This window comes from Ranitomeya variabilis, chromosome 1 (genome assembly GCF_051348905.1).
Source record: "Ranitomeya variabilis isolate aRanVar5 chromosome 1, aRanVar5.hap1, whole genome shotgun sequence".
Classification (NCBI taxonomy): Eukaryota; Metazoa; Chordata; class Amphibia; order Anura; family Dendrobatidae; genus Ranitomeya; species Ranitomeya variabilis.
In genome coordinates this window covers 338,094,758-338,119,594 of record NC_135232.1, presented here as the reverse complement: position 1 = coordinate 338,119,594, position 24,837 = coordinate 338,094,758, and the positions used below count along the sequence as shown (strand labels likewise).

The window sequence follows — 24,837 nt, the reverse complement described above, 5'->3', positions numbered from 1 at the left end:
CAAGAACGCAGAGAAAAAAGGGGAGTGACGTTCCCTGATAGTAAAGTCTTTCTGGATCGAAAAAGGAGTCTACTGTAAGATCCCCAGGACCATTAAGGTCCCCCAGATCTAACGGTACGCGGTAGGGAAGAACTACAGGTGAAGGCTCCCTGCGAGAAGGTCCATATTTCCAGTTTTGACTAAATAAGACGGAGAAATACTAGTACCGCAAGCGAGAAAACCTGACATGGTCAGTGCGGGTCTCCCGGGATCACTGGGGGCCTTTTCTGCTTCCAAAAATATCTCAAGACGTAGTGGAAGAGGAGTTATGGAAATTGGTACCGTGGAAGAAACGGAGCATGCACTGCGATGGACTTGGATCTTGAAGCCAAACCATGAACTGGAGTACATAGGCGTTCAGCTTGGACGCCATCCGACCTACATCTGGAGTACTCCAGTGAAGGCAGATGTGAAGGAAGACTTCCGAGTGAAGTTCCCACTCACTTGAGGAGAAAACCCTGACGGCTGAATATGTCAGCCGCCCAGTGTTCTACTCCAGGGACATGTACTGTTGAGATCACCGAATGATAGATCTCGGCCCATCAGAGAGTGCGAGGTACCTCGGCCATGGCGCTTGACTGTGGGTACCTGCGAGATGATTGACGTATGGCACAGCCGTGGCATTATCCAAATTGAAGACGGATGGTTGACCCGCCTAAGGGCAGTGGACCTGCTGTAGGATTAGCCGTACTGTTCGGATCCCCAGAGAAATGATCGGGAGAAGAAGACGGGCATTGGTATCCCTAATAACCACTGGACCAGAAGAAGGCTCTGGATGAGGAAGGAGCTTAGAGACTACCTTTTGAAAGCCTGATTGACTTGCTGAAAACGAGCGGAGCAGAAGAAAACTACTTCCGTTTTCGTCTTATTGCTCAGAAACCTCCTAGCTAATTGAATGAACCGAGGGAATGAGTGATCAAGTGCACAAGCTCCGTGTTGAAGGGCCACGACCTTGACTCGAGAGAGAGAGAATTACCATCCTTCTTGTGCAGGATCATCGTCAAAGAGGATCTGCTGGGCTGGGAATGAGGAAAAAACTTGTCTAAGTTTAGCTGCTAGCCCAAGTGAGAGGGTATTGCAAGTGATATAGACGACTTAGCGTAGTCCTTGTAGAAAGTCGACCGAGTAGGGCAGGACGACCATGTTTCTAGGGTGCAAGAAGCACATGACAACTGCTATGAGCGTTGCGACCACTGTGGTGCGGTAGCCAGGCTGAAGGGCAAGGTCGTGACTTGAAAATGCTGTTCGCAAATGGAAAGGCGAAGAGATAATTGTAGAGGGGAAAAAAGTAGGCATGTGAGGGTAAGAAAACCGAATGTCGATGGATGCCAGAAAACTCCACTTTTTTTTTTTTTTTTTTTTAAGTAATGGCTGAGCGGAGGAACTGCATCTGAAAAAGGAGGGCCTTGTCAAAGGTTGTTAGAAGTTTGAGGTCCAGGAATGATCATACTTTTCATTTTCTCCTTCGTGAAACCAAGATCTCTTAGATCTAGACTGTCCAGGACAATGCTTCTACTGCAGGTCTCTGACCAGGAGACTATTGGTCAAGCAACATCATGTGGCGCTAAAGAAGGGTAGAGCGCTGAACCCGAAGCCACAAGACGGAACGAACCAGATTTGCTATCCGACTGTCTGTGGTTTTTTAATTGATGATACATCGGGCAGGGATACTGGTAGGTATACCACAAGAAATTCCACCCGGTTAGACTGCCAAGTGGCAGAATACGGGGCTGCAACCAGCAGGCCTCTTGCCATCGTGCGGAGTAGAAAATTAGGAACCTTCGATCCACCATTCTGTTAACAGGGACGTGGAAAGGAATCGTCCGCTTTCTTGCATCATCCCCTAAATTGATACAAAGGGGGGTGCTCGGACGCCAAAGATGTGTGCCTCTGTACATCCCCAGAGTTGAGGTCCCCGGGTGGACAGGGCAGGTTGTTTGGCATTAGGCCTGGATGCAGAAGAGGATACATGGAGGCGACACTGCATGTGTTCGTCTGTTGAAGATGTGGGGGGAATCGGTGCCTTTAAAAGGACCCGTCGCCCATAAAAAAATCAGACCAGGTATGGCAACCTACTTAGCGGCTTCTGTCCAGTGAATTGCTCGTCGATTTGTTGATGGTATAAATAGGAGAGTCCCTCCTTTTCTGAAGCTCTTGCAATCCAAGGCAATATGCGATCCATATTCAGCGTTGTTCTCAACAAATCATGGGGGAGAGATTAGGAAATGAAAAACTTCCGTTTTGCAGACGCCTGTACGTTTTTCTAGAACACTTGCGGCCCCTGCTAGCGGACGCTCCCATGTAGGAGAGGGACCATGTATCTCGGTCCTGCGAGCACTCCGAGCCACAGAGGGTTCACAGAGGGATTCAATCTCTTGGTCCGAGAAAACCATGGGTTGCGGTTAGGGGATGAGTGGCAAAGGCTCCAGGGCTCAATTAGGGTGACCAGCTTCAGATTGATGATGTGCCCTTAAGACCAGTAAATACTGGTCATGCGCCTTTAAGACTAGGGAATACTGGTCGTGCGTCTTTAAGACCAGGGTATACTGGTCTTGTGCCTTTAGGAGGAGGGCATGCTGGTCATGTGCCTTTAAGAACCAGGACATACTTGTCATATGCTTTGAAGACCAGGGCATACTGGTTATGTGTCTTTAAGTCCAGGGCATATTGAACACGTGCCTTTAAGACCAGGGCCTACTGGTCATGTGCCTTTAAGACCAGGGCATACTGGTCACGTGCCTTTAAGACCAGGACATACTGGTCATGTGCCTTTAAGACCAGGTAATACTGGACATGTGCCCTTAAGACCAAGAAGTACTGGTCATGCGTCTTTAAGACCAGGGAATACTGGTTACGTGTTGCTAAGACCAGGAATACTGGTCATGCGCCTTTAAGACCAGGGAATACTGGTCACGTGCCTTTAAGACCAGGAATACTGGTCATGCGCCTTTAAGACCAGGGCATACTGGCCATGTGCGTAAGACCAGGGTATGCTGGCCATGCGCCTTTAAGACCAGGGGAAAAACTGGTCACGTGCCTTTAAGACCAGACAATACTAGACATGCGCCTTTAAGACCAGACAATACTGGACATGCTCCTTTAAGACCAGACAATACTGGATATGCGCCCTTAAGAACAGACAATATTGGACCTGCGCCTTTACGACCAGCCAATACTGGACATGCGCCTTTAAGAACAGAGAATACTGGACATGCGCCTTTAAGACCAGCCAAAACAGGACATGCGCCTTTAAGACCAGACAATACTGGACATGCGCCTTTAAGAACAGAGAATACTGGACATGCGCCTTTAAGAACAGAGAATACTGGACATGCGCCTTTAAGAACAGAGAATACTGGTCATGCGCCTTTAAGACCAGACAATACTGGACCTGCGCCTTTAAGAACAGACAATACTGGACATGCGCCTTTAAGAACAGAGAATACTGGTCATGCGCCTTTAAGACCAGACAATACTGGACCTGCGCCTTTAAGAACAGACAATACTGGACATGCGCCTTTAAAACCAGACAATACTACATGTGCCTTTAAGAAGGGAGAATACTTGTGAGTGGTTGTGCCCCCTTAATGCTAAAAATCTTTGCCTCAGTGTGAGCCGGCCGGGTGGACCAAGATGGCCACTGTGAGCTGCAGAGTAGATAAAATCTCGCAGAGAGCGAGAAGCGCCAACTCGGGGGGCGGAGCGACGGACACGATGCTGAATAGGCCCAAGCCGGGGCCTAAATTTCTGTAGCAGGCGGGCGACACCAGCGGGGCGTTTCAGGAGACTTCCGGGATGCGGCCTACACATCGGCCGAAGCCAGGGGCTAAATTTTTGTAGCTGGCCAGAGCGTTACCTCAGAGAGGTGGGCCACAGGAAAGTGGCTAAGGCTGCCTGCGCCTTTATGGATATCCCTCTGAAGATGGATCCACTCACCATCGTTGCGCGTCCCGGCATGGAGCCGCCGCGGATGTGGGTTTCAGCGCTGTTCTGTGCAGCGTGGACGGTGCAGGGATAAACCTCAATCCATCATCCGTTTGTTAGGGAGGAGGAGAGGAACCGTCCGCCTCCTTGTACCATCCGCTCTTAATAGTGGTGGTGCAGTGGGGGCTGCTCGGACGCCACACTGGATTGTGCCTCTGAACAGCCGAGGGTAAAACCTGGTGGTCAGGGCTGAATGTCCGGCAATAGGCCTGGCTGCAGAAGAGGATACTGAAGGTGACACTCCAGTGCTCGTCTGAAAAGGGAGGGGGGAGATCGGTCCCATGAAGGGACCCGTCGCCCCTAGAATCAGCTCAGGCAGTGGCTTCCCACGTCGCAGGAGAGGATACAGAGAGGTGAAACTCCCGTGCTCGCCTGTTGTTGGTTCGGGGGAGATCGGAACATGAAAGAATCCGTCGCCCCCTTCGTCCGGTAAAAGGTAAAAGTAAAAAGATTCTTTGGGTCTGAATAGCAGACCAGTCCGTGTGCCTCCTACGGACACTAAGCAAGAACTGGTTAGCTGGGAGCCAGCAGAGGGGTGTATACTGCAGGGGAGGAGCTAACTTTCTTTGTAATACTTAGTGTCAGCCTCCTGGTGGCAGCAGCATACACCCATGGTCTGTGTCCCCCAATGAGGCGAAGGGGAAATGTATATTAAGCCGCTCTACCAAACGTTAAGGTATACCCGTATTAGAGCAGTCCGAACTAATGTATGTAATCCCTATCTGATGTATTTAAAAACCTGGTCATATGTATAGTACCTGTTGGAGCAGGATTCAGAAAGAAAACAATTGGTTAAAACAAACACATGAGCCGCGCACACGGCGAACAAGCCTGTAGGGACACTGTTCACACCACCAAGAAACTGAGACACAAGGCACGGTAAAACCAAAAAATACTCTGTTGCAGAAAATATCAGTAAACAGCAAGTGCTAGCAAAAAGATTACATACATTAGTTAGGACTGCTCTAATACGAGTACACCTTGACGTTTGGTAGAGCTGCTTAATATACATTTTTTGCAAAAAACGTATTACCAAATACCCTGTGTTTTTCCATCTTTTTACTAGCACTTGCTGTTTACTGATATTTTCTGCAACAGAGTATTTTTTGGTTTTACCGTGCCTTTTTTGTGTCTCTGTTTCTTGGTGGTGTGAACAGTGTCATTACAGGCTTGTTCACCGTGTGCGCGGTCATGTGTTTGTTTTAACCTGAGCAGATATTAAGACCCCAACATGTACATCTATGCCGTACATTGGAACCAATGAAAAAAGAAATGAAAAAAAAAAAAAGGTAAATACTAATAGAAGACAAAGTGAGTATCCAATACTTACTCACACAACCCTGCATACCCATGGACAGTCTGCTTTCCACAGGCTTCATCTGTTAATCCATCAATAGTCTCTTTCTGCTCCATCACGCGACATCCACCTTCATAAGACAATTGCAAAATAGAAGCAAAGACAAAGCTAAGTCTTATGTGTAAAGAAAGGTTGAAGACGTAGCTGAGCTTTAGTAGATGGAATGACTATATACATTCCTACACATTGAACAACTGTGTAAATAAAATCTACGCCCTTTTTACTTATCCCAATTTACAGTCTGTATTACAGCCCAGAGCTGCAGTCGCATTCCTGCAAGCTTCAGAGCTGAAATCTCCCAGCATTCTTTGCTTGTTTAATTGCTCTAGTGATTTTCCCTTTGGGAAGTGTTGTATTTCCACCAGACTCTATACCATCTCACATAAGAGTTCAGTTAAAATGTGATATGTCTGTGTGCAAGCTTCTTCGCGGTTTTAAATTAAAAAAAAAAAAAAAAAAAAACAGAATTACGCATGCAGCTCTGGACTCTAACACAGGTTGTCACTTCAGATCAGTAAAGAATATACTGTATGTACAAAGAAAGTCGCTCAATTTTTCATGTACACTGTATCTAAATGTATACATTTTAGATATATGAACTTCACTCACAAAGTGGTGGGCTTGACATAAGTTAGCTTCCTTTATGAGCTATATAAGTATACAATATGATCTGGCATGTCTTGTAAGGGGCCTGACATGTCAGCAGATAGGTTAGATGGCAATTTTTTTCTCCTACTACTCTAAATGCATCAACATGTTCAAGGACAAAGGAGTTAATGGATATTTAGCCACATTAAAGGGACAATCAGACAATAGATATGTAAACTGCGATATGGGTGTTTGGCTAACATATAAGGAGCATTATAACTCTAGTGGAGGCTGACAAATAGAAGCATTTAAAAGGAAGACTGGTTGGACAGGCAGCGTCTCCCCGCCTGCCCTCTGGAGTAATATACAAGCAGGCAGTTAGAGACCTGTCACTCCAGGGCGGCGGATGCGGAAAAGTAGCCGGGGACTAGTCTCCCAGGCAGCTTGGTCCCTGGCAGCTAATAAATTATGTGCCTGAAATCATACAACCACTGTCTGATACATGTTGCCCGTGGATCGAGCAGCATTTATCATATATCCGCTGTCAGGTTCTCTTTAATCAGAGGTCCCCAACCTTTCTCACATTCAGCTATGAAAGAAGGTCGTGAGTCACATCCAGCTCCTGCCCCACTTACAGTAGTGACACAGAGCCCCCTATTACCGGTATAATGACAGCCAAAGCTTTATCACTGAAATCACACCAGTATAGTATGTCAAGCTCCGGGTTTTCCTATTTTACCCCATTCAGATCAAGTCTTCTGTGCAGGGCTACACACAAAAGTCACCATCTAGAGACCTAATGCACCAAGCTGGCAGACAGCCGCGAGCCACATATCACGGGTCCGCGAGCCACATGTAAATCTTAAGCTACAGGTTGGGGACCCCTGTCTTTAACTGTATGACTATACCGGAGATTTGGAGCTCTGTGTCAGACAAACCAGAGCTCTGGTAACTATAAAATATACATAAAAAAAAAACATTTGGCAGATTTTTTAAATCTATGTAGCCTAAAACTGCTACATGGTGGACATACTTTAACTTAGTAGAGCATATGTTTCTGAATGTTAGATTATTCTGACACTGTGTTCTCTGATACAGCGATAAATAAAGCGGGACATCACGTCATCCCCACATACCTCCAGGTCCAGCCTGTGTTCCAGCAGGGGGATCTGTGTTAAAGGCCACATTAAACATCTGAGTGAAAGACACAGAACATCTCAGGAATCAAAAACAGGATAAAACAGATATAAGAAGTGACTGATAATTGTGAGCATAAAGTAGACAAAGATTTAGTAAAAGAAGGAATATCAAAGAGGTTTCAGAAGGAAAAAGAAAAAATGATGGGTGTACTGTGCGTAATAAAGCTGAATCACAAGCGTAGAGTCATTCTAAGCTGCAGAAAGTTAAAGCTTTAGGCTATGTGCACACATTGCAGAACTTCCGCGGAAATTTCCACTGCAATTCTGCGACTCCCTGCTGTAGGAAATACGCATGCGGAATTGGCATGCATATTCACGCTTAACACTAGCGTTTCGCAAGCGTAATCAGCTTGCAGAATGCTAGTTTTACAAGCGATCTGTAGCATCACTTGGAAAACTGATTGACAGGTTGGTCACACTTGTCAAACATAGTGTTTGATAAGTGTGACCAACTTTTTCCTATTGATGCTGCCTATGCAGCATCAATAGTAAAAAGATATAATGTTAAAAATAATTAATAAAATATATCATGATATTCTCACCTTCCGGCGTCTCCCGCAGCCTTCCCGCTCCTCGCGATGCTCCCGTTCCCAGTAATGCCTCGCGGCAATGACCCCAGATGACGTAGCATAACGAGAGACCGCTACGTCATCACAGGTCATTGCCGCAAAGCATCCCTGGGAACGGGAGCATCGCGAGGAGCAGGAACGCTGCCGGGGCCACCGGAAGGTGAGAATATCAAGATTTTTTATTTTAATTTTTTTTTTTTTTTTAAATAGGTATATGGTTCCCAGGGCTTGAAGGAGAGTCTCCTCTCCTCCACCCCGAGTACCAACTGCACATGATCCGCTTACTTCACGCATGGTGGGCATAGCCCCAAGCGGGAAGTAAGCGGATCAATGCATTCCTATGTGTGCGGAATCTCCGCGATTCCGCACAAAGAATGAACATGCTGCGTTTTTTTTCCGGAATGCGATTCCGCCGCGGGGAAAAAACGCAGCATGCGCACAAAAAATGCGGAATGCATTAAAAATGATGGGATGCTTATGTAAGAGTTTTTTTGGCGGAAAACGGATGAAAAAAAGCTAAAAAACAATAAAAATCCTGAACGTGTGCACATAGCCTTAAGGGGTTGTCCACTACTGGACTATCCCCCCTTAATTGATTCAGGACCCATATTAAAATAAAAACAGTGGTGCATGCTGCAGCCAATAAGCGGCTACTTTACCATCTTCAGTGCTGGAGCAAGCATCATAAGATTTTACAACGCTCGCTCCTGCAGTGAAGATGGTAGCTAAAAGTGACAACAATGTCGCCGTTTAATGTAGCCCACAGCACAGACTACAGTGGTCCATACTGTGGGTTATTGTCAGAAATTACTAAAAACATACGCTATCACATTTAGTATTTGCAGCAGATATTTCTGCAGCGGATACTGCAGCGTTGGCAGGAAATACGCTGTGAAAAATACATGAATTTTTGATGCATTTTTTCCCACTCATTTGAACAGATGAAAAATGCTGCAAAAACTCTAAAAGGATAGACATACTGCAGATTTGAAACTGATTCAAATCTGCAAGAAAAAAAAATAAGCAGCATTTGATTGAGATCCCAGTCACTGTGCTGGTACTGTAAAAAGCTTTGTTTTATGCCCAAATACATTTTCAGAAAAAAAAGCAGCAAAAACCCGATGTATGAACAAATCCAGACTGATTTACACAAATGATTATACTCAGAGTCCTGAATTATAATCATTTTTTTGTGACTCTGGAGGTGTGCTTTAAATTCTGGATATGAAAAAAAAGGGATATCAAGGAGGGGGCAGGGGAACTGGGGGGGTGAGGTGGCAAGGTAAAGTTTTGTAACCGAGACAATACAAACCTATCCCCACATGAATCATACTCACTTGTAAATTACAGGAATGAATCATTACCCTACCTACAATTAGGCACTTGACTCATTTTGCAGAGGTGCACCTCAGTTTCATGGAGAGTAATATACTATGCATAGTGGGTTACGTTTCATATGTTAAGTTTTTCCAAGTAAAAATGTTTTACCATTACATTATCATCATGTATAAAGGAGAGCCAAGACAGACATGTCAGAATTTGCTACCTGAAGAAGATCCTGCAGACGAGACACCTCCCAGTCTCGCAGGTAGAATAAGCAGTCTCTAGGATGGTGAGCATGAAGAGACATCCTGATTGTGCAAGATGGGACTGTGCATTTCTAAGAAAGAATGATACATTTAAACAAAGTTAAAAATGCACTCAGAAAAATTATTATTTGGACTATGCAGTTACATTTCTTGCTGATGGCTTTAGTTTTAAATTATCATATTCGCAAAAATTTGTGCAATAATTTCTAGACCACAAAAAATTCCAGGGATAGCCTGCAGTACATTACAGTAAAAAAAAACCCATGACACTTTAGAAAGATGCATTTGATGAATCAGTCTGAAAGATTCTGGAAATGCCACATTGACGCTAATCGGGAAATTAAAGGGAATCTGTCACCTATCTAAACTATTAATATGGCATACAGATTATAGACAACTGAAAGCCGTTCGACTGCAGCATTTAGGGGGTTAAAGTGCCAGGAGTGGTGTTTGATCGCTCCTGGCACCGAGTGCCAGGTGTCAGAATTAGCTGACACCCAGGGGTGATCGTGAGCACAGCATCTGTGAGCACAATATCGCCGAGACGTATCCATACAGCACAGGTCAATAAGGCCCAGGTCACACGAACATATGGATACGTCTCTGGTGGGAAAGGGGTTAATTAATGTACAAGAAAAACAACGCTTTTTGGTGCAGGTTCTGCACCTAACTGAGATGAGGCCCTGATTCCAGTTGTGTGTCACTTACTGGGCTACTTGCTGTAGTTTTGATAAAATCACTGTTTTATCAGCAGGAGATGATCACTAGAGGATTAGTAAACCTGCTGCAAGTAAATCCAACCATGCCCTCCTCACTGACTGGCAGCTAAATTCCCATGCACAGTGTACACAGAAAGATGCCAATCAGTGATGTGGGCGGGGTTATACTGAGATCAGCATTCATAGGACTGGTGGATCTGCAGCAGATGAAACAGTGATTTTATCACAACTTGCTGGAATCAGGGTCCCTGCCCCTACATCATGCTGCTCTCAGATAGGGCAGCAAAAACCTGGTGACCGATTCCCTTTTAATTAAGTTTACACTACTGCCTTCTTTGGAATCATCATCAGAACATAACTGAGACAGATGCCAACACGCCTGATATAATAGGGTACTATGAAGCTGACAGGGAGAACGCATAGATGATTCAGGTAATAGGTGTAACTTGGGGAATTTCTGCATGTACTGCATCTTAAAATCTTTCCATTACTGTTATATTGCACCCTATGGATAGGAAGGATCATAAAAACAGCAAACTTTGTAACATCTGACTGGAATGTGGTTAGCATGCGGAAACAAACCAATGCCGAAAAATCCTCAATGGCGCCCATAGACAAATTGAAAAGCTACTTACATTTTTGGAGTGGAAAGTGTTGTAACATCCGCTACAGAACTGATGGCGACACTGAGAGCAGTTAAAATGCATACAACCTCCTCTGGCAAGGGCATAAGAAAATTTGCAGTGTGGGCAAGCTGTGGAAACAAGATCACATCATGTTCAGACTGGGGTGACACTGATTCTGGGGGCCCCTACAAGCAAATATTACCTGACCAAAACTGCCAGCAGTCACAGGCTTCATGCAATTCATTGGCAAGTTGGCAGAGTATGAAGCTGCTTTTACCACAAAATGTTGCAAAATGTCAAACTGTTAATGGCTTTTTGAAGTTAAACAACAGCTTTAATCACAAAACTGCTGAGTGGTCACTACATCCCGAACAGCTCCTGTAAGCAAGACCCTGCAAACTGACTGGCAAGAAAGTGGCCTCTGCGGTGGTAACAAGAAGGCAGGGCCTGAGAGTGGAGGGGTTGGAGGGGGGTGTAAGGCTACGTTCACATTAGCGTTAAGCTAATGTGCGTCGGGTTTGCGTCGGCGACGCATGCGTCATGCGCCCCTATACTTAACATGGGGGACGCATGCGTTTTTTTTTTTGCGTTGTGCGACACATGCGTCTTTTTTGCCGCAAGCGTCGGACCAAGAAAACGCAACAAGTTGCATTTTTCTTGCGTCCGATTTTCGGCAAAAACCGACGCATGCGTCGCAAAACGCAGCATTTTTGCGTGCGTTTTGACGCGTTTTTGCGTGTGTTGTGCGTTGCGTCGCCGACGCAGAGGCGCACAACGCTAGTGTGAACGTAGCCTTACTGCACTTCTCTCATCACAGCCAGCCTATGTATCAACAGAATAATAATACAGGCGGGTTTAACCATTTAGAGACATCTCTTGTACATTTACGTCACATGTGCGCACTAGCAACTGCGGTAATTAGAGGTAGCTCTGATCACAAAAATGTGATCTTTTTCATGCGGCAGTCAATTGCGGTGGTAGCATTTAAGAAGGTAGGAATAAGATGGCGGACGTGCTTCATAAGATTCCGGTAATCGGACAAAAGTCTGCAATACTGAAGTGTATTGCAAAAGTGATCAACTGATTGCAGGTACAAGCTCCTTAGCGGACTAATAACACCCTCTAACCCCCCCCCCCCAAAAAAAAAAAAAAGAAAAACAATTAACACCTTATGGATGTGGCCAATTTTCATTTTTACATATATTTTTTTTGTTCCTCCTCTTCTTCCCAAATCCATAATTTTTTTTTTCTATCCACATAGACGTTTGAGGGCTTGTTTTTTGTGGGACGAGTTGTACCAAACAGTGTAATGCAAAATGGGAAAAAAATTCCTGGGAGAAATTGTGAAAAGAAACCACGCAATTCTGACATTGTTTTCACGGTGTACATTGTGTGGTAAAAATCACCTTGCAATATGATTCTCCTCATCAACACAAATAAAGGTGATACCAAAACATGGCCAGTTTTTTAAAGTATTTAAAGGGAACCTGTCAGCAGGATTGTGCACAGTAACCTACACACAGTGTCAGGTCGGCGCCGTTATACTGATTAACATGATACCTGGGTGATGAAATCGGTCTTGTGGTTGTTGTTTAATCTTTATTTTCAGCTTTGAGTTAATGATATGCCCGTGTTCCGGGGCAGCCTGTGTGAGTCTTCATGTGGTGCTCTGATTAGATATTCATACTGATGGCTTATGACCGGTCACTAATCCCTCACTGACCTGCCCACAAGTTAACATAATGAATATATGTACATACTGAAGAAAAAAAACACCCTTCTGCAGGCAGGTACCTGGCTCCTGCGCTGCAGCATAATTGCATATGTAATGTGTATAAAATTACCGTATATACTCGTGTATAAGCAGAGTTTTTCAGGATTTTTTTTTTGCTGAAAACGCCCCCCTCAGCTTAGGCTACTTTCACACTTGCGTCGTGTGACGTCCGTTGAAATGCGTCGTTTTGGGAAAAAAACGCATCCTGCAAATGTGTCCGCAGGATGTGTTTTTTTCCCATAGACTTGTATTGCCGTGCACTGGATGCGTCGTGTTTTGGCAGACCGTCGTCACGAAAAAAATGTTCAAGGGAACGTTTTTTCGTACGTCGGGTCCACCATTTCCTACCGCGCATGCGCAGCCGGAACTCCGCCCCCTCCTCCCCGGGACTTTACAATGGGCAGTGGATGCGTTGAAAAACTGCATTTCGCTGCCCACGTTGTGCCAAATTTTCACAACGTGCGTCGGTACGTCGCGCCGACGCTTAGCGACAGCCCCGTACCGACGCAAGTGTGAAAGAAGCCTTATACATGAGTCATTGTCCCAGATGAATGAAGGCGTGGGAGGGGGAGAGGCGGAGCAGCAGGTCACAGGAGGCTGGAGCCAGCGGCTGTGGCTAAAGCCTGTTACCAATACTAAAGAGAAATGAACATTCACTGCACTGGCACAGTTACAGCCGTCGCCGCCAGCTTCCAGCAGCGGCCGGGCTAGCACTGGGGCCCACTCATAAAGGTAATGAATATTTACCTCTCTTTACTCCCATAGGCGGCGGCCGGCAGCTCCATCTTGGAGGAGGATTTTTTATTTTCTCTAGCAAGATGGCGACACCGGAGCTTGCACAGTAGCAGCTATCGGATCACCTCTATATACACCGATAGCTGCTACTGCGCAGGTGCAGCGGGCGCCATTTTCAAATGGATTTTTTTTTTTTACCAGGATAACCTGCCTGCAGAAGGGGTGTCTTTTTTAAAATATGTATATATAATATTCATTATGTAAACTAGGGGGCAGGTCAGTGATTGATCAGTGACCTGTCAGCAGTCTGCATTATGAATATCTAATCAGAGCACCACATGCAGACCCCAGACTCCCCACAGGCCGCCCCGGAACACGAGCATATCATTAACTCAAAATTGAAAATAAAGATTACACATCCACAAGATGGATTTCATCACCTAGGTATAATTTTAATCAGTATAATGGCGCCAACCTGACACTGTGTGTAGGTTACTGTGCACAATCCTGCTGACAGGTTCCCTTTAAGGTGGTGAAGAAAAAAATCTGAAGTTAGTAAAAAAAATAAATAAAAAAAATTGGGGGTTGTGTTGTCATTTTCCAAGACCCATAATAAATTTAATTTTTTGGTCAAAGGAGCTCTGTGACAGATTATTTTTTGCAGGAAGAGAAGTTTTTATTGGCACTATTTTGGGATAGATATGACATTTTGATCATTTGTTACAGCATTGTTTGAGGTACTGCAGGGATGAAAGAAAACCAACCTTTTTGCGTTACTTATTTACTTATTTTTAGACTTTGAAAGATTGGACTTTTCTGATCGCAGAAATACCATAAGTGTATGTTTTTTTACTATATTTTTAATGGCGCAAAAGAGGGGTGATTTGAACTTTTTGTTCTTTTTATTTTTTTCAGATTGTTAAAAACATTTTAATTTTTACTCTTAAGTTTACTTCTCAGTCCCCATAGGGGACTTGAAGCTGCCATCCTCTGCTTTTTGTGAAAATCAGGATCTCCTTTTAAGTCCGCCCATGGGTAGGGTTTCAAAAGAGCTCAGTAATGATAATGACAAGCAGAACTTCAATAGACCCCTGCTGTCACAACAACCCAACCCATATATCTAGAGACCCATTGAGCAAAAGTAATAAAATAAGTTTTAGAGCAAAGTGAATATCATAAAAAAAACAAAAAAACAACGATGCTGCTTATTTTTTTCAATTCAATGCTTCTTGAAATGTTTTTCACGTTTTCCAATACATTACATAGTAAAATAAATGCTGTCATTCAGAACTACAAAAACAATCCCCCAAAACAAGTAGGTTGACAAAAAAAAAAAAAAGAGAAAAACGACAAAAGCGAGAAAACAAAAAAATAAAAAGGGAGTTCCTCCAAGGGATTAATGATGTTGTACACGGTCTCAGTAGAAGCGTGATTTTGCAAATTCATTCAAGATCTCACGAATTAGTGAAGATACTGATATTGTACACGTGCTTGCCAGGGACATCACTCAAGGGGAACACTTATCAGACTAAGTACCTTATATACTGGAGTATAAGCCGACCCGAGTATAAGCCGAGTGTCAGGACTCTGAACATTTTTTACCTTTTGTGCATTACTGCCCTTTTCCAAGATGGCGTCTTTGGTCTCATGTGCACTGTGTCTTCCTGCTATAAAACTCCACCCCAGCCTTCAGTCTGTGCTAGAGTATTCTGCCTTGCATCCAGCTCCTGACCTCTGATTACTCCCTGGCTATACACCTGCTCCTGAGAACCTGTGTGGTGATCCTGCTACTCTGCTCTGGGTTCCTGCTGCATACACAAGTTTCCAGTAATCCTCCTTCATCTGCTGCTCGTGTTTACTTCCATCTGCATTTGCTGGACATGTAAGCTGTTGCTGCTTTGCAATAACCTGAGACTATTAACCAGGCCTCCCTGGTTGAGCTAAGATATGATTTGAACTGCCTAATAAGCATATCTATCTGTGCCTGGACTAAGACAAGGATTTATTCGTGTCAAGCATCCTCAAGAATAATTGTGCTTCATAGACTTTCTGCTTGATTGCATTTTCCTCTGAAGTTTCCTATAGACTGCTAAGCTGCGTTTATTATTTGCACCAAGTGTTGTGGACTTGAGTTTCTCTCTGCACCTGTTTGAATCACCGTGTGATAATATAGACTTTACCACTTATAAAACGGTGTCCTGTAGTTGTCTGGTTCCACGCAAAGAGTCTCCTGAGTTATCCCCTATAATTATTACACCGAGGCACGGAAAACTGGGTAAGCTTATTGACTCCAGTATAAGCCGGGTATGCATTGTCCCCTCATCCCCATCCTGGTATGCGTGGCTCCCCCTGTCCTGGTATGTGGCACCCCCTGTCCTGGTATGTGGCACCCCCTGTCCTGGTATGCGTGGCTCCCCCTGTCCTGGTATGCGTGGCTCCCCCTGTCCTGGTATGCGTGGCTCCCCCTGTCCTGGTATGCGTGGCTCCCCCTGTCCTGGTATGCGTGGCTCCCCCTGTCCTGCTATGGGTGGCTCCCTCTGTCTTGGTATGTGGTTCCCCCTTTTCTGTCCTGGTATGTGGCTCCCCTCGTCCTGTCCTGCTATGCGTGGCTCCCCTGTCCTGTGGCTCCCCCTGTCCTGGTATGTGTGGCTCCCCCACTGCTCAGCTCCCCCGTCCTCCATGGCTCAGCTTCCCCCCCCTTCCCCTGGTTGCATGCATGGCTCACATTGCCTTCCCCCTCCTCGTCATACTAACACTCCTTGCGCCTGCATCTCCGTCACTACATCTCCGTTGTCACGGCGCCGGTGGCCCTCCTCTCCTGTGCTGAGCGGTCACGTGGTACCACTCATTACAGTAATGAATATGCACTTCATGCCTATGGGAGTGGAGACGTGTCCATATTCATTACCTTAATGAGCGGTACCATGTGACCGCTCAGCACAGGAGAGGAGAACCGCTGGCGTCGTGACAACGGAGATGCAGGGATGGAGATGCAGTAACGGAGGGTGAGTATGAGGTCTTCTGTTAGCTGGCGGCTGCAGCTGTCACTGTGCCACAGCCGCTGACTCCTGCCGCTGCTACAGCGCTCCCCCTCCAGCGTTCTGGACAATTCACTTGTGTATAAGCTGAAGGGGGCGTTTTCAGCACAAAAGTCATAGTTACTCACCGTTAACGGTGTTTCTCGGAGCCCATGACAGCACTACGGAGAGAGGGGATCCGCCCTTCAGGGACAGGAAACCTACAGATAAAAGGGCGGTACCTCTCCCTCGCATCAGTTGGTTTACAGAGCATCAGAGGACCTCCAGGTTAGTTACAACAGAGAGAACATTATATTATAACATTTCTTAAAAGAGGAACCCCGTGCCTAAACTTATAGTATATAAATCATATAAATTATATAAATTATATTTAAAAAAGGTGCTCACCGCACTCGTGATGGGAGGGAAATAAGCGAGTGCTGTCATGGGCTCCGAGAAACACCGTTAACGGTGAGTAACTATGACTTTCTCGGTCTCCCATGACAGCACTACGGAGAGAATTGCAGAGATTAAGCTTAGGGAGGGACTACCGCCTCAAGGACCCTTCGTCCGAAGGTTAAGTCAGATACAGAGGCTAGATTTAGTCTATAGTGCCTAAAAAAGGTTGATGGTGATGACCAGGTGGCCGCCTTACAGATTTGCTCTATCGATACCTCTGACTTCTCAGCCCATGAGGTAGCTACTGCTCTTGTGGAATGCGCTTTTATACCATCCGGGATTGTGTTCCCCGAGGATGAATATGCTAAGGCTATTGCCTCCTTAATCCATCTGGCTAGAGTACCCTTGGATGCCCGGAATCCTTTTCTGGGACCCTGAAAAAAGACAAACAAAGAGCCTTCCTTCCTATACTCCCTGGTGGAATCTAAGTATTGGACTAGGCATCTTCTAACGTCTAGATTATGGAAGTTTAGCTCTTTTTCGTTTTTCGGGTTTGGACAGAAGGATGGCAGGGATACTTCTTGTGACCTATGAAATTTTGATGCCATTTTTGGCAAATAGGCTGGGTCGGGTCTAAGAGTGACTCTATCATCCAATATTTTAGTGAAAGGTGGATTAGAGGAGAGGGCTTGAATGTCACTTATTCTGCGCGCAGATGTTAATGCTACTAAGAGAATAGTTTTAAGTGATAATGTCTTTATGGGAATCGTTTGTATAGGTTCAAATGGAGGGCCCGTTAATGCTGAAAGGACTAAATTTAGGTCCCATGAGGGTATTTTTTGAATAACTAAGGGTTTTGATCTTGTAACCGCCTTAATAAATCTTATTATCCATGGGTTAGCTGCAATGTTTTGGTTATATAGAGCTCCTAAAGCTGCTATTTGCACCTTAAGAGTACTGACTGCCAACCCGTGCTCCAGACCTTTTTGTAGGAACTCAAGGATTTTAGGAATTGAAGGCCCGTCCTGGATCTTTACCTTGGAGACAGATAGGAATTTCCTCCATGTTTTCCCATATATTTTAGTAGTGATGGGTTTTCTACTTTTTAACAGCGTAGCCACTAAGTTATCTGAGAAACCCCTTTCTCTTAATAGTCCCCGTTCAAAAACCAGGCTGTCAAATGGAGGTTCGACTCCTGTGGGTGGAAGATTGGTCCTTGATGTAGAAGGTCTGGCATATCCGGTAGAACCCACGGGTCTGATATCGATAGCATCCTTAGCCAGGAAAACCATGCCCTTTTTGGCCAGAATGGGGCAATAAGGATCATTTTTGTTTTGTCTTCTGTGACTTTCCGAACGACTGCCGGAATCAGAATGGTTGGTGGAAAAGCGTATGCCAGTTTGTGTGTCCATGGAATCAGAAAGGCATCTAGAGCCTGGGGATTCCCTTCCGGGCTTAGAGAACAAAATGTGCCTACTTTTTTGTTTTTGCAATTGGCGAACAGGTCTATTGTTGGTGTCCCCCACATTTTTGTGATCTGATTGTAGATGGATTGGTTTAGGGACCACTCGCCTTGTTTCAACTGAGTCCGGCTTAGGTAATCTGCCCTTTCGTTGTTTGAACCCTGGATGTGTAGTGCCGAGAGGGATAGTAAGTTTTCTTCCGCCAGTTTGATAATTTTGGCTGAAGAACTGGTGGTTTATATAGGCTACGGTCACTTTGTTGTCTGAAAGAATTCGGACATGGTGTCCCTGAATGTCGGCTAGAAAAAATAGAAGAGCATGATATACCGCCCAAAGTTCTTTTTGGTTTGAGGATGCTAAAAGTTTTTGAACTGACCAATTTCCCTGAGCCACTTTGTCTCCCAGGTGGGCCCCCCACCCTCTGGGGCTCGCATCGGTTGTTATTATCCGAGAGATATTTGGTACCCAAGGGACTCCCTTTGACAGGTTTTGGTCTTTTCCCCACCAAAGAAGGGAATGAATAACTGATTAATCTAGGATGACCCGGCTTTCCAATTTGTTTTTTAGTAACATCTGCCATTGTAGTATGTGCCATTGAAGCTCTCTTGTGTGAAATTGTGCGAAGGGTATCGCTGGTAGACATGAGGACAGAGAGCCTAGAAGCGACATTGCTCTCCTTAGAGTCATTGAGGGATTGTGTAATGTTCGCGCTATCATAGATAATATGTTGTCTTTTTTGGGACCCGGGAGTCGGCATTCTTGGACCCGAGAGTCTAATGTCAGTCCTAGGAACTCCTGTACTTGACAGGGTTCCAATTTTGATTTTTTTACATTTATAAGCCAACCCAAGTCCGTCAGGATGGACATCAATTGGTCTCTTTTTTTCCCTGCAACTTTGCGCTGAGTTGCTTGCGATAAGAAAGTCGTCCAGGTAAGGGATTATTAGTATATTTTGTTCCCTCACGTGGGCCATCATTTCCGCTATTATTTTCGTAAATATACGTGGAGCTATTGAAATCCCGAACGGAAGAGCCTTGTATTGAAAAAACCTTATTTGACCCTTTATGGAGACTGCCATCCTGAGGAATTTCTGGGATTGATCGTGGATGGGCACATGGTAGTATGCGTCGGTTAGGTCTATTACAACCATGTAGCAGTTCGGGAAAAGGATCTTTATAGTGGACCTTATTGTTTCCATTTTGAATTTGTAATTTACGACGTATCTGTTTAAGTTTTTTAGATTTATGATAGTCCGAAAAGACCCGTCGGGCTTTGGTACTAAAAATAGAGGGGAGAAAAACCCCTCCCCTATTTCCTGAGGAGATATTTCCCGAATCACCGATTTTTGCAGAAGGGAAATAATTTCTTCCTCTAATGCAGCTTGTTCTGCTGCCGAGGATCTTGTTTTAGTTAGTACATAATTCCAGGGAGGGAAAGAGACAAAATCTATTTTTAGACCAAACTGTATGATATTTAGAATCCAGATGTTGTTGGAAATTTTCTTCCAGGTGGGAAGGAATGATGTCAGCCTTCCTCCCACCGGAGGGTAAGTGTCATTTGGAGAGCTTTTTATCACGGGAGGTGTTGCCAAAGAGGTAACCCTTATCCCTTCTCCTTCCGTCTTCCCACTTATTCTGCTCCCTGGGGGGTCTACGGCGAAAAAATCTGCGGCTCCGAAAGGATTGTTTAAATGGAACCGGACCCAGATTTGGAAACCCTTTTTTCTTGTCTCCCGCTTTCTGGAGGATGTCATCCAGGGTTTCTCCGAATAAAAAATTTCCCTCACATGGGATAGAACATAATTTCAATTTCGTTTGTAGATCTCCCGGCCAGCTCTTGAGCCACAAGGTTCTTCTGGCTGCGTTGGAAAGAGCAGCGGCCTTAGATGTTAGGCGTACGGAGTCCGCCGAGGAGTCCGCTAGGAACGCTGCTGCTGCTCTCATTGCAGGGAATGAATCCAGCAATTTATTTCTGGGTAACCCGTCTTTAATCTGACTTTCCAGCTGGTCGATCCACACCATAAGGGATCTGGAGGTGCAAGTAGCTGCAACTGCAGGTCTCAGGCTACCTCCCGCCGATTCCCATGCTCCCTTGAGGAAAGTATCCGCTTTTTTATCTAACGGGTCTTTGAGGGTACCCATGTCCTCGAACGGCAGCGCAAATTTTTTCGAGGCTTTGGCTACTGCAACGTCTAGTTTTGGTGCCTTATCCCAAAAAGAGGAAGCCTCATCCTCGAAGGGATATTTTTTTTTAAGGGAGGGTACCAACGAATTTCTTCTATCCGGTTTCTCCCATTCTTTTTTAATTAATGTCTGGACATTAGGATTTAGGGGAAAAGTTCTTCTCTTTTTTTGTCCCAGACCTCCAAACATTACATCTTGGGCCATTTTGTCAGGTTTGGGTTCCTCCACCCCCATAGTAGCCCTAACTGCTCTCACTAAAGAATCCACTTCTTCTAGTGGGAAGCAATGTCGGCCTGACTCTTCCTCGGAAGAGGAAAGGGGGGAATTTGAATCGTCTGAATCAGCATTTTCAGATGAGGATCGGACCGAGTGGGAATGTACCGACTCCTTCACTTTCTTCACCTCTTTTTTGGAGGATAAAAGGGCATTCTGAACCTCAGACCTGATTATATTTAAGTTCAGATGCAAAGTCAGGTGTCTCCTCACATAGTAAATGTTGAATGCATGACTTGCAAAGCTTTTTGTCCCAGGTTACTGGTAAAGCTTTGTTACAGGTGGGGCAAACTCTATTTTTCCTTTTCTCCAGGCTCTTCTTACCCTAGTAAGGGAGAAGAGGGAGCCCCATTATAAAAAATGCACATTCACGGAGATCACTCACCATCGGATGTGGAGGCAGGTACCGGTTCTGGAGGGGGACTCGGGCCTGGTAGGGAAGGTCCTTGAGAAGGAGTATCAGTCTTCGCAGCAGATCTGCTGCGCCGTGTGGAACGGCTGCTAGACCCACTCCTGGTACTCTTTGTTTCAGATTTCCTGTGGCGCTGCTGTCCAGGCTGCAGCTCCTGTGGATCGCTGTCCTCCATGGTTACAGGGAGAAAGTGCGACAACCATGTGTGCACCATCTCCCTTTTTGTAACCGGCGCCACCCCCCCGGCGTCCACCGCACTTCCGGTTCTCTGCCATCCTTCAGGGAGAAGATATTACCGCGCATGCGCGCGGCGATGGCCCGGAGGTCCTGCCGCATTTCCGGAGCGGCGGCCATCTTTCTTCACCCGGAGCGTGCAGCGGCCGGGCACAGGAGCTCCGGGTGATCAGCGCCCCTTCTTCCCTCGGAGTCTGGCGGCGACCTCTCCCCCGCACACCCTGAAGAACCCGTCGGTTCCAGCGGTGGCGGCTTCGGGAGCCGGGCCAGCCGCGGCAGGAGCCTCCTCGCTGCCGGAACTCGACCGCCCGGTCCCGGTCCATCGGTCTTCATACAGGTACCGTCGAAGAGAGGTTCCCTTGTCAGGGACAGGAAACCAACTGATGCGAGGGAGAGGTACCGCCCTTTTATCTGTAGGTTTCCTGTCCCTGAAGGGCGGATCCCCTCTCTCCGTAGTGCTGTCATGGGAGACCGAGAAAAATTGTGCTGAAAATCTCGGCTTATACACGAGTATATACCATACTTTATGAATTTTTGCCTACCTTTGTGTACCGCTTCAAGTGTCCATGGCTGTTAGACATCCCTCTGCTGTGATCAGAGCAGAGACCGGTGTGTCAGTGATGGATAGAGGAGCAGTGCACAGAGGCAGGGAATGCACTTCTAATGAAATAACACTGTCCCCCGCAGTAGCTTCAAGCCACGGCCCCAGACATAATCCATCTGCTCTGAGCAGTAAGATCACTTCCAGGCTTTGGAGTAACGTAATGCCGCTCAGATTGCTGGGAGCTGGCGGCCACTTCCTCCTGATAGTCATATTTGCATAAAATGCGCGCCCTTCACATGGTACATCTAGCAATTGTTTAATTAATTATATTTAGAGAAGTTTTCCATTTTTTTATGCGTGACATAGTAAAATAAGAAGGTTCTCATTATCCTGTATACTTACTGATCCCATTGTCCTGCAAGTACACAGCCAGTCCCTGTGCCTGATATTCAGCATCATTTTCTCTCTTCCAACTTTGGAAATCTTCACAACTTAGAGCCCGATGCTGGTCTTCCCACTGTAGCATAAGCAGGAAAGTCACAGTGTTTCATTAGAATTTAGAGAAAAAAAAACTTAGGATGTTTAATACATACAAGACGACTTGAAGGTCGTACAGCATTTTTACGTGTTAGATCGTCCTGGCAATAGCAAGGGACAGGCACAATGCCACTAGACCCAATGGCTTTAGGATGCCCACTTGGGGCACTTATCTAGGCTATAGATCTTCAGAATACATAAACCATCTTTTCTTAGCTCATTTCCTTTGCAGTCTATCTAACTAGTTATCTATGTCGAGCTCCCCAGCCCAAATTTCAGCATTCTAAAACTTACCGGTCGCTTGCATTTCCTGCAGAAGCTGCAAGAGCACTGAGGACACTTTACATCAAGTTGATCTCCTTCATAAATAAATCCAAATGAACACTAAAAAAATAGAAACAAAAACAAGTCCATTAGTTACAGTTATTGGGGTACACATGTGTAGTTCTTTGCATTCTACAGAGATTATAGCTTCACAATTTTTTTTGCTAATTTTGGCAAATATTTAGACTTGTCTGTTAATTCAATATTATACAGAGAAATGTGGTCCCCAGAGCCGCCCGCCCCTCCCCAATACTTCCGGCATCCCTGGACCCTCCGGCTCCATACCCTGGCCTTCCGTGTAATTTTCCCATAAGAAAATGGCGGGCGCATGTGCAGTGTGCCCGCCGAGATCTGCCGGCCAGCATCCAACAACAATAGGAGACTTATCCTATTGGTTCATTTTGATCACTGTGATGGGGTCTATCACAGTGATCAAAATAATAAAAATAGTAAATCAAACCCCCCTTTGTCACCCCCTCAGTTAGGTAAATATAATAAAATTTAAAAAAAATGTATTTTTTCCATTCTTTGCAGTTAGGGTTGGGGTTAGATCTAGGGTTGGGGTTAGAGCTAATGTTGGGGTTACGGTGGTGGTGGTGGTGGTGCTGGGGCTACGGTGGTGGTGCTGGGGCTACGATGGTGGTGCTGGGGTTGGGATTAGGGTTAAGGGTGTGTTGGGGTTAGGGTTGGAGTTAAAATTGGGGGTATCGACTGTTTAGGTACATCAGGGGGTCTCCAAATGCGACATGGCGCCCGCCATTGATTCCAGCCAATTTTGCATTCAAAAAGTCAAAAGGTGCTCCCTCCTTTCTGAGCCCTGCCATGCGCTCAAACAGTGGCTTCCCCCCACACACGGGGTATCGTTGTACTCTGGAGAAATTTCACAACAAATTTTGTGGTCCATTTTCTCCTGATACCCTTGTGAAAATAAAAAAGTTTGGATCTAAATTGAATTTTTGTGAAAAAAGTAAAATGTTCATTCTTTCTTTCCATATTGCTTTAGTTCTCGTGAAGCACCTGAAGGGTTAATAAACTTCTTGAATGTGGATTTGAAAACCTTGAGGGGTGCAATTTTTAGAATGGAGTCACTTGTGGGTATTTTCTGTTATATTGACCCCCCCAAACTCACTTCAAATGTGAGGTGGTCCCTAAAAAAAAAAAAAAAAGAAAAAAAAAAAGGGTTTGTAAATTTTGTTGGAAAAATTAGAAATCGTTGGTCAACTTTTAACCCTTATAACGTACTAACAAAAAAATGATGTTTCCAAAATTGTGCGGATATAAGTTGACATGTGGGAAATGTTATTTATTAACCATTTTGTGTGACACCACTCTCTGATTTAAAGGGACTCTGTCACCCCCTCCAGCCGTTAGAAACTAAGAGAGCCACCTTGTGCAGCAGTAATGCTGCATTCTGACAAGGTGGCTCTTTTAGTTATTGGTGCAGTCAAAGCAGAAATAAAGCATTTTATAATTTCGCAAAAATACCTGTCTTTAGCCCTGGAGGCAGGTCTTAACCCCCCTGCTGCACACGCCACACTGCCGTCACTCAAGGCTTCTTCGGCGCCAGGCGCCGCCCCCTCCGCGCTGTTTTCAAATCAAATCCGGCGCCTGCGCTGTTTTGTTCTGCCTGGGGCAGGCGCAGTGAGCGCTGCCCGTCTGACCTCAGATACAGTCTCGATCAGCTGAAGATACACACGCTGTAAGGCGGGGGACCTGGGTGAGTGGCTGACACACATAGTGCGCATGCCCAGGAATCCCAGCCCCGCACTGTGCATAATGCATAACACACTGCGGGGCTGGGATTCACAAGCTGGGTGGCCGCACAGGCGCAGTCTGTGAGACTGCATCTGAGGTCAGACGGGCAGCGCTCACTGCGACTGCCCCAGGCAGAACAAAACAGCGCAGGCGCCGGATTTGATGTGAAAACAGCGCGGAGGGGGCAGCGCCCGGCGCCGAAGAAGCCTTGAGTGACGGCAGTGTGGCGTGTGCAGCAGGGGGGTTAAGACCTGCCTCCAGGGCTAAAGACAGGTATTTTTGCGAAATTATAAAACGCTTTATTTCTCCTTTGACTGCACCAATAACTAAAAGAGCCACCTTGTCAGAATGCAGCATTACTGCAGCACAAGGTGGCTCTTTTAGTTTCTAACGGCTGGAGGGGGTGACAGAGTCCCTTTAAGGGTACAAAAATTAAAAGTTTGAAAATTGCTAAATTTTCAAAACGTTTGCCAAATTTCCATTTTTTTTTTCCATAAATAAACGCAAGTCATATTGA

The 24,837-nt window shown here is 45.5% G+C and overlaps 1 protein-coding gene across 1 annotated transcript in view; it reads right to left on the bottom strand.

Moving 5' to 3' along the window:
* RNF31 (ring finger protein 31) overlaps positions 1–24,837 on the bottom strand; it is a 76,429-nt gene that overhangs the window by 2,837 nt on the left and 48,755 nt on the right. The window contains exons 15-20 of the mRNA XM_077299486.1: positions 22,536–22,625; positions 22,107–22,221; positions 10,680–10,798; positions 9,283–9,396; positions 7,105–7,162; positions 5,354–5,450 (exon numbers count right to left, since the gene is read on the bottom strand). Coding sequence (XP_077155601.1) covers positions 5,354–5,450; positions 7,105–7,162; positions 9,283–9,396; positions 10,680–10,798; positions 22,107–22,221; positions 22,536–22,625 — 593 coding nt within the window. The remainder of the gene's footprint in view (positions 1–5,353; positions 5,451–7,104; positions 7,163–9,282; positions 9,397–10,679; positions 10,799–22,106; positions 22,222–22,535; positions 22,626–24,837) is intronic.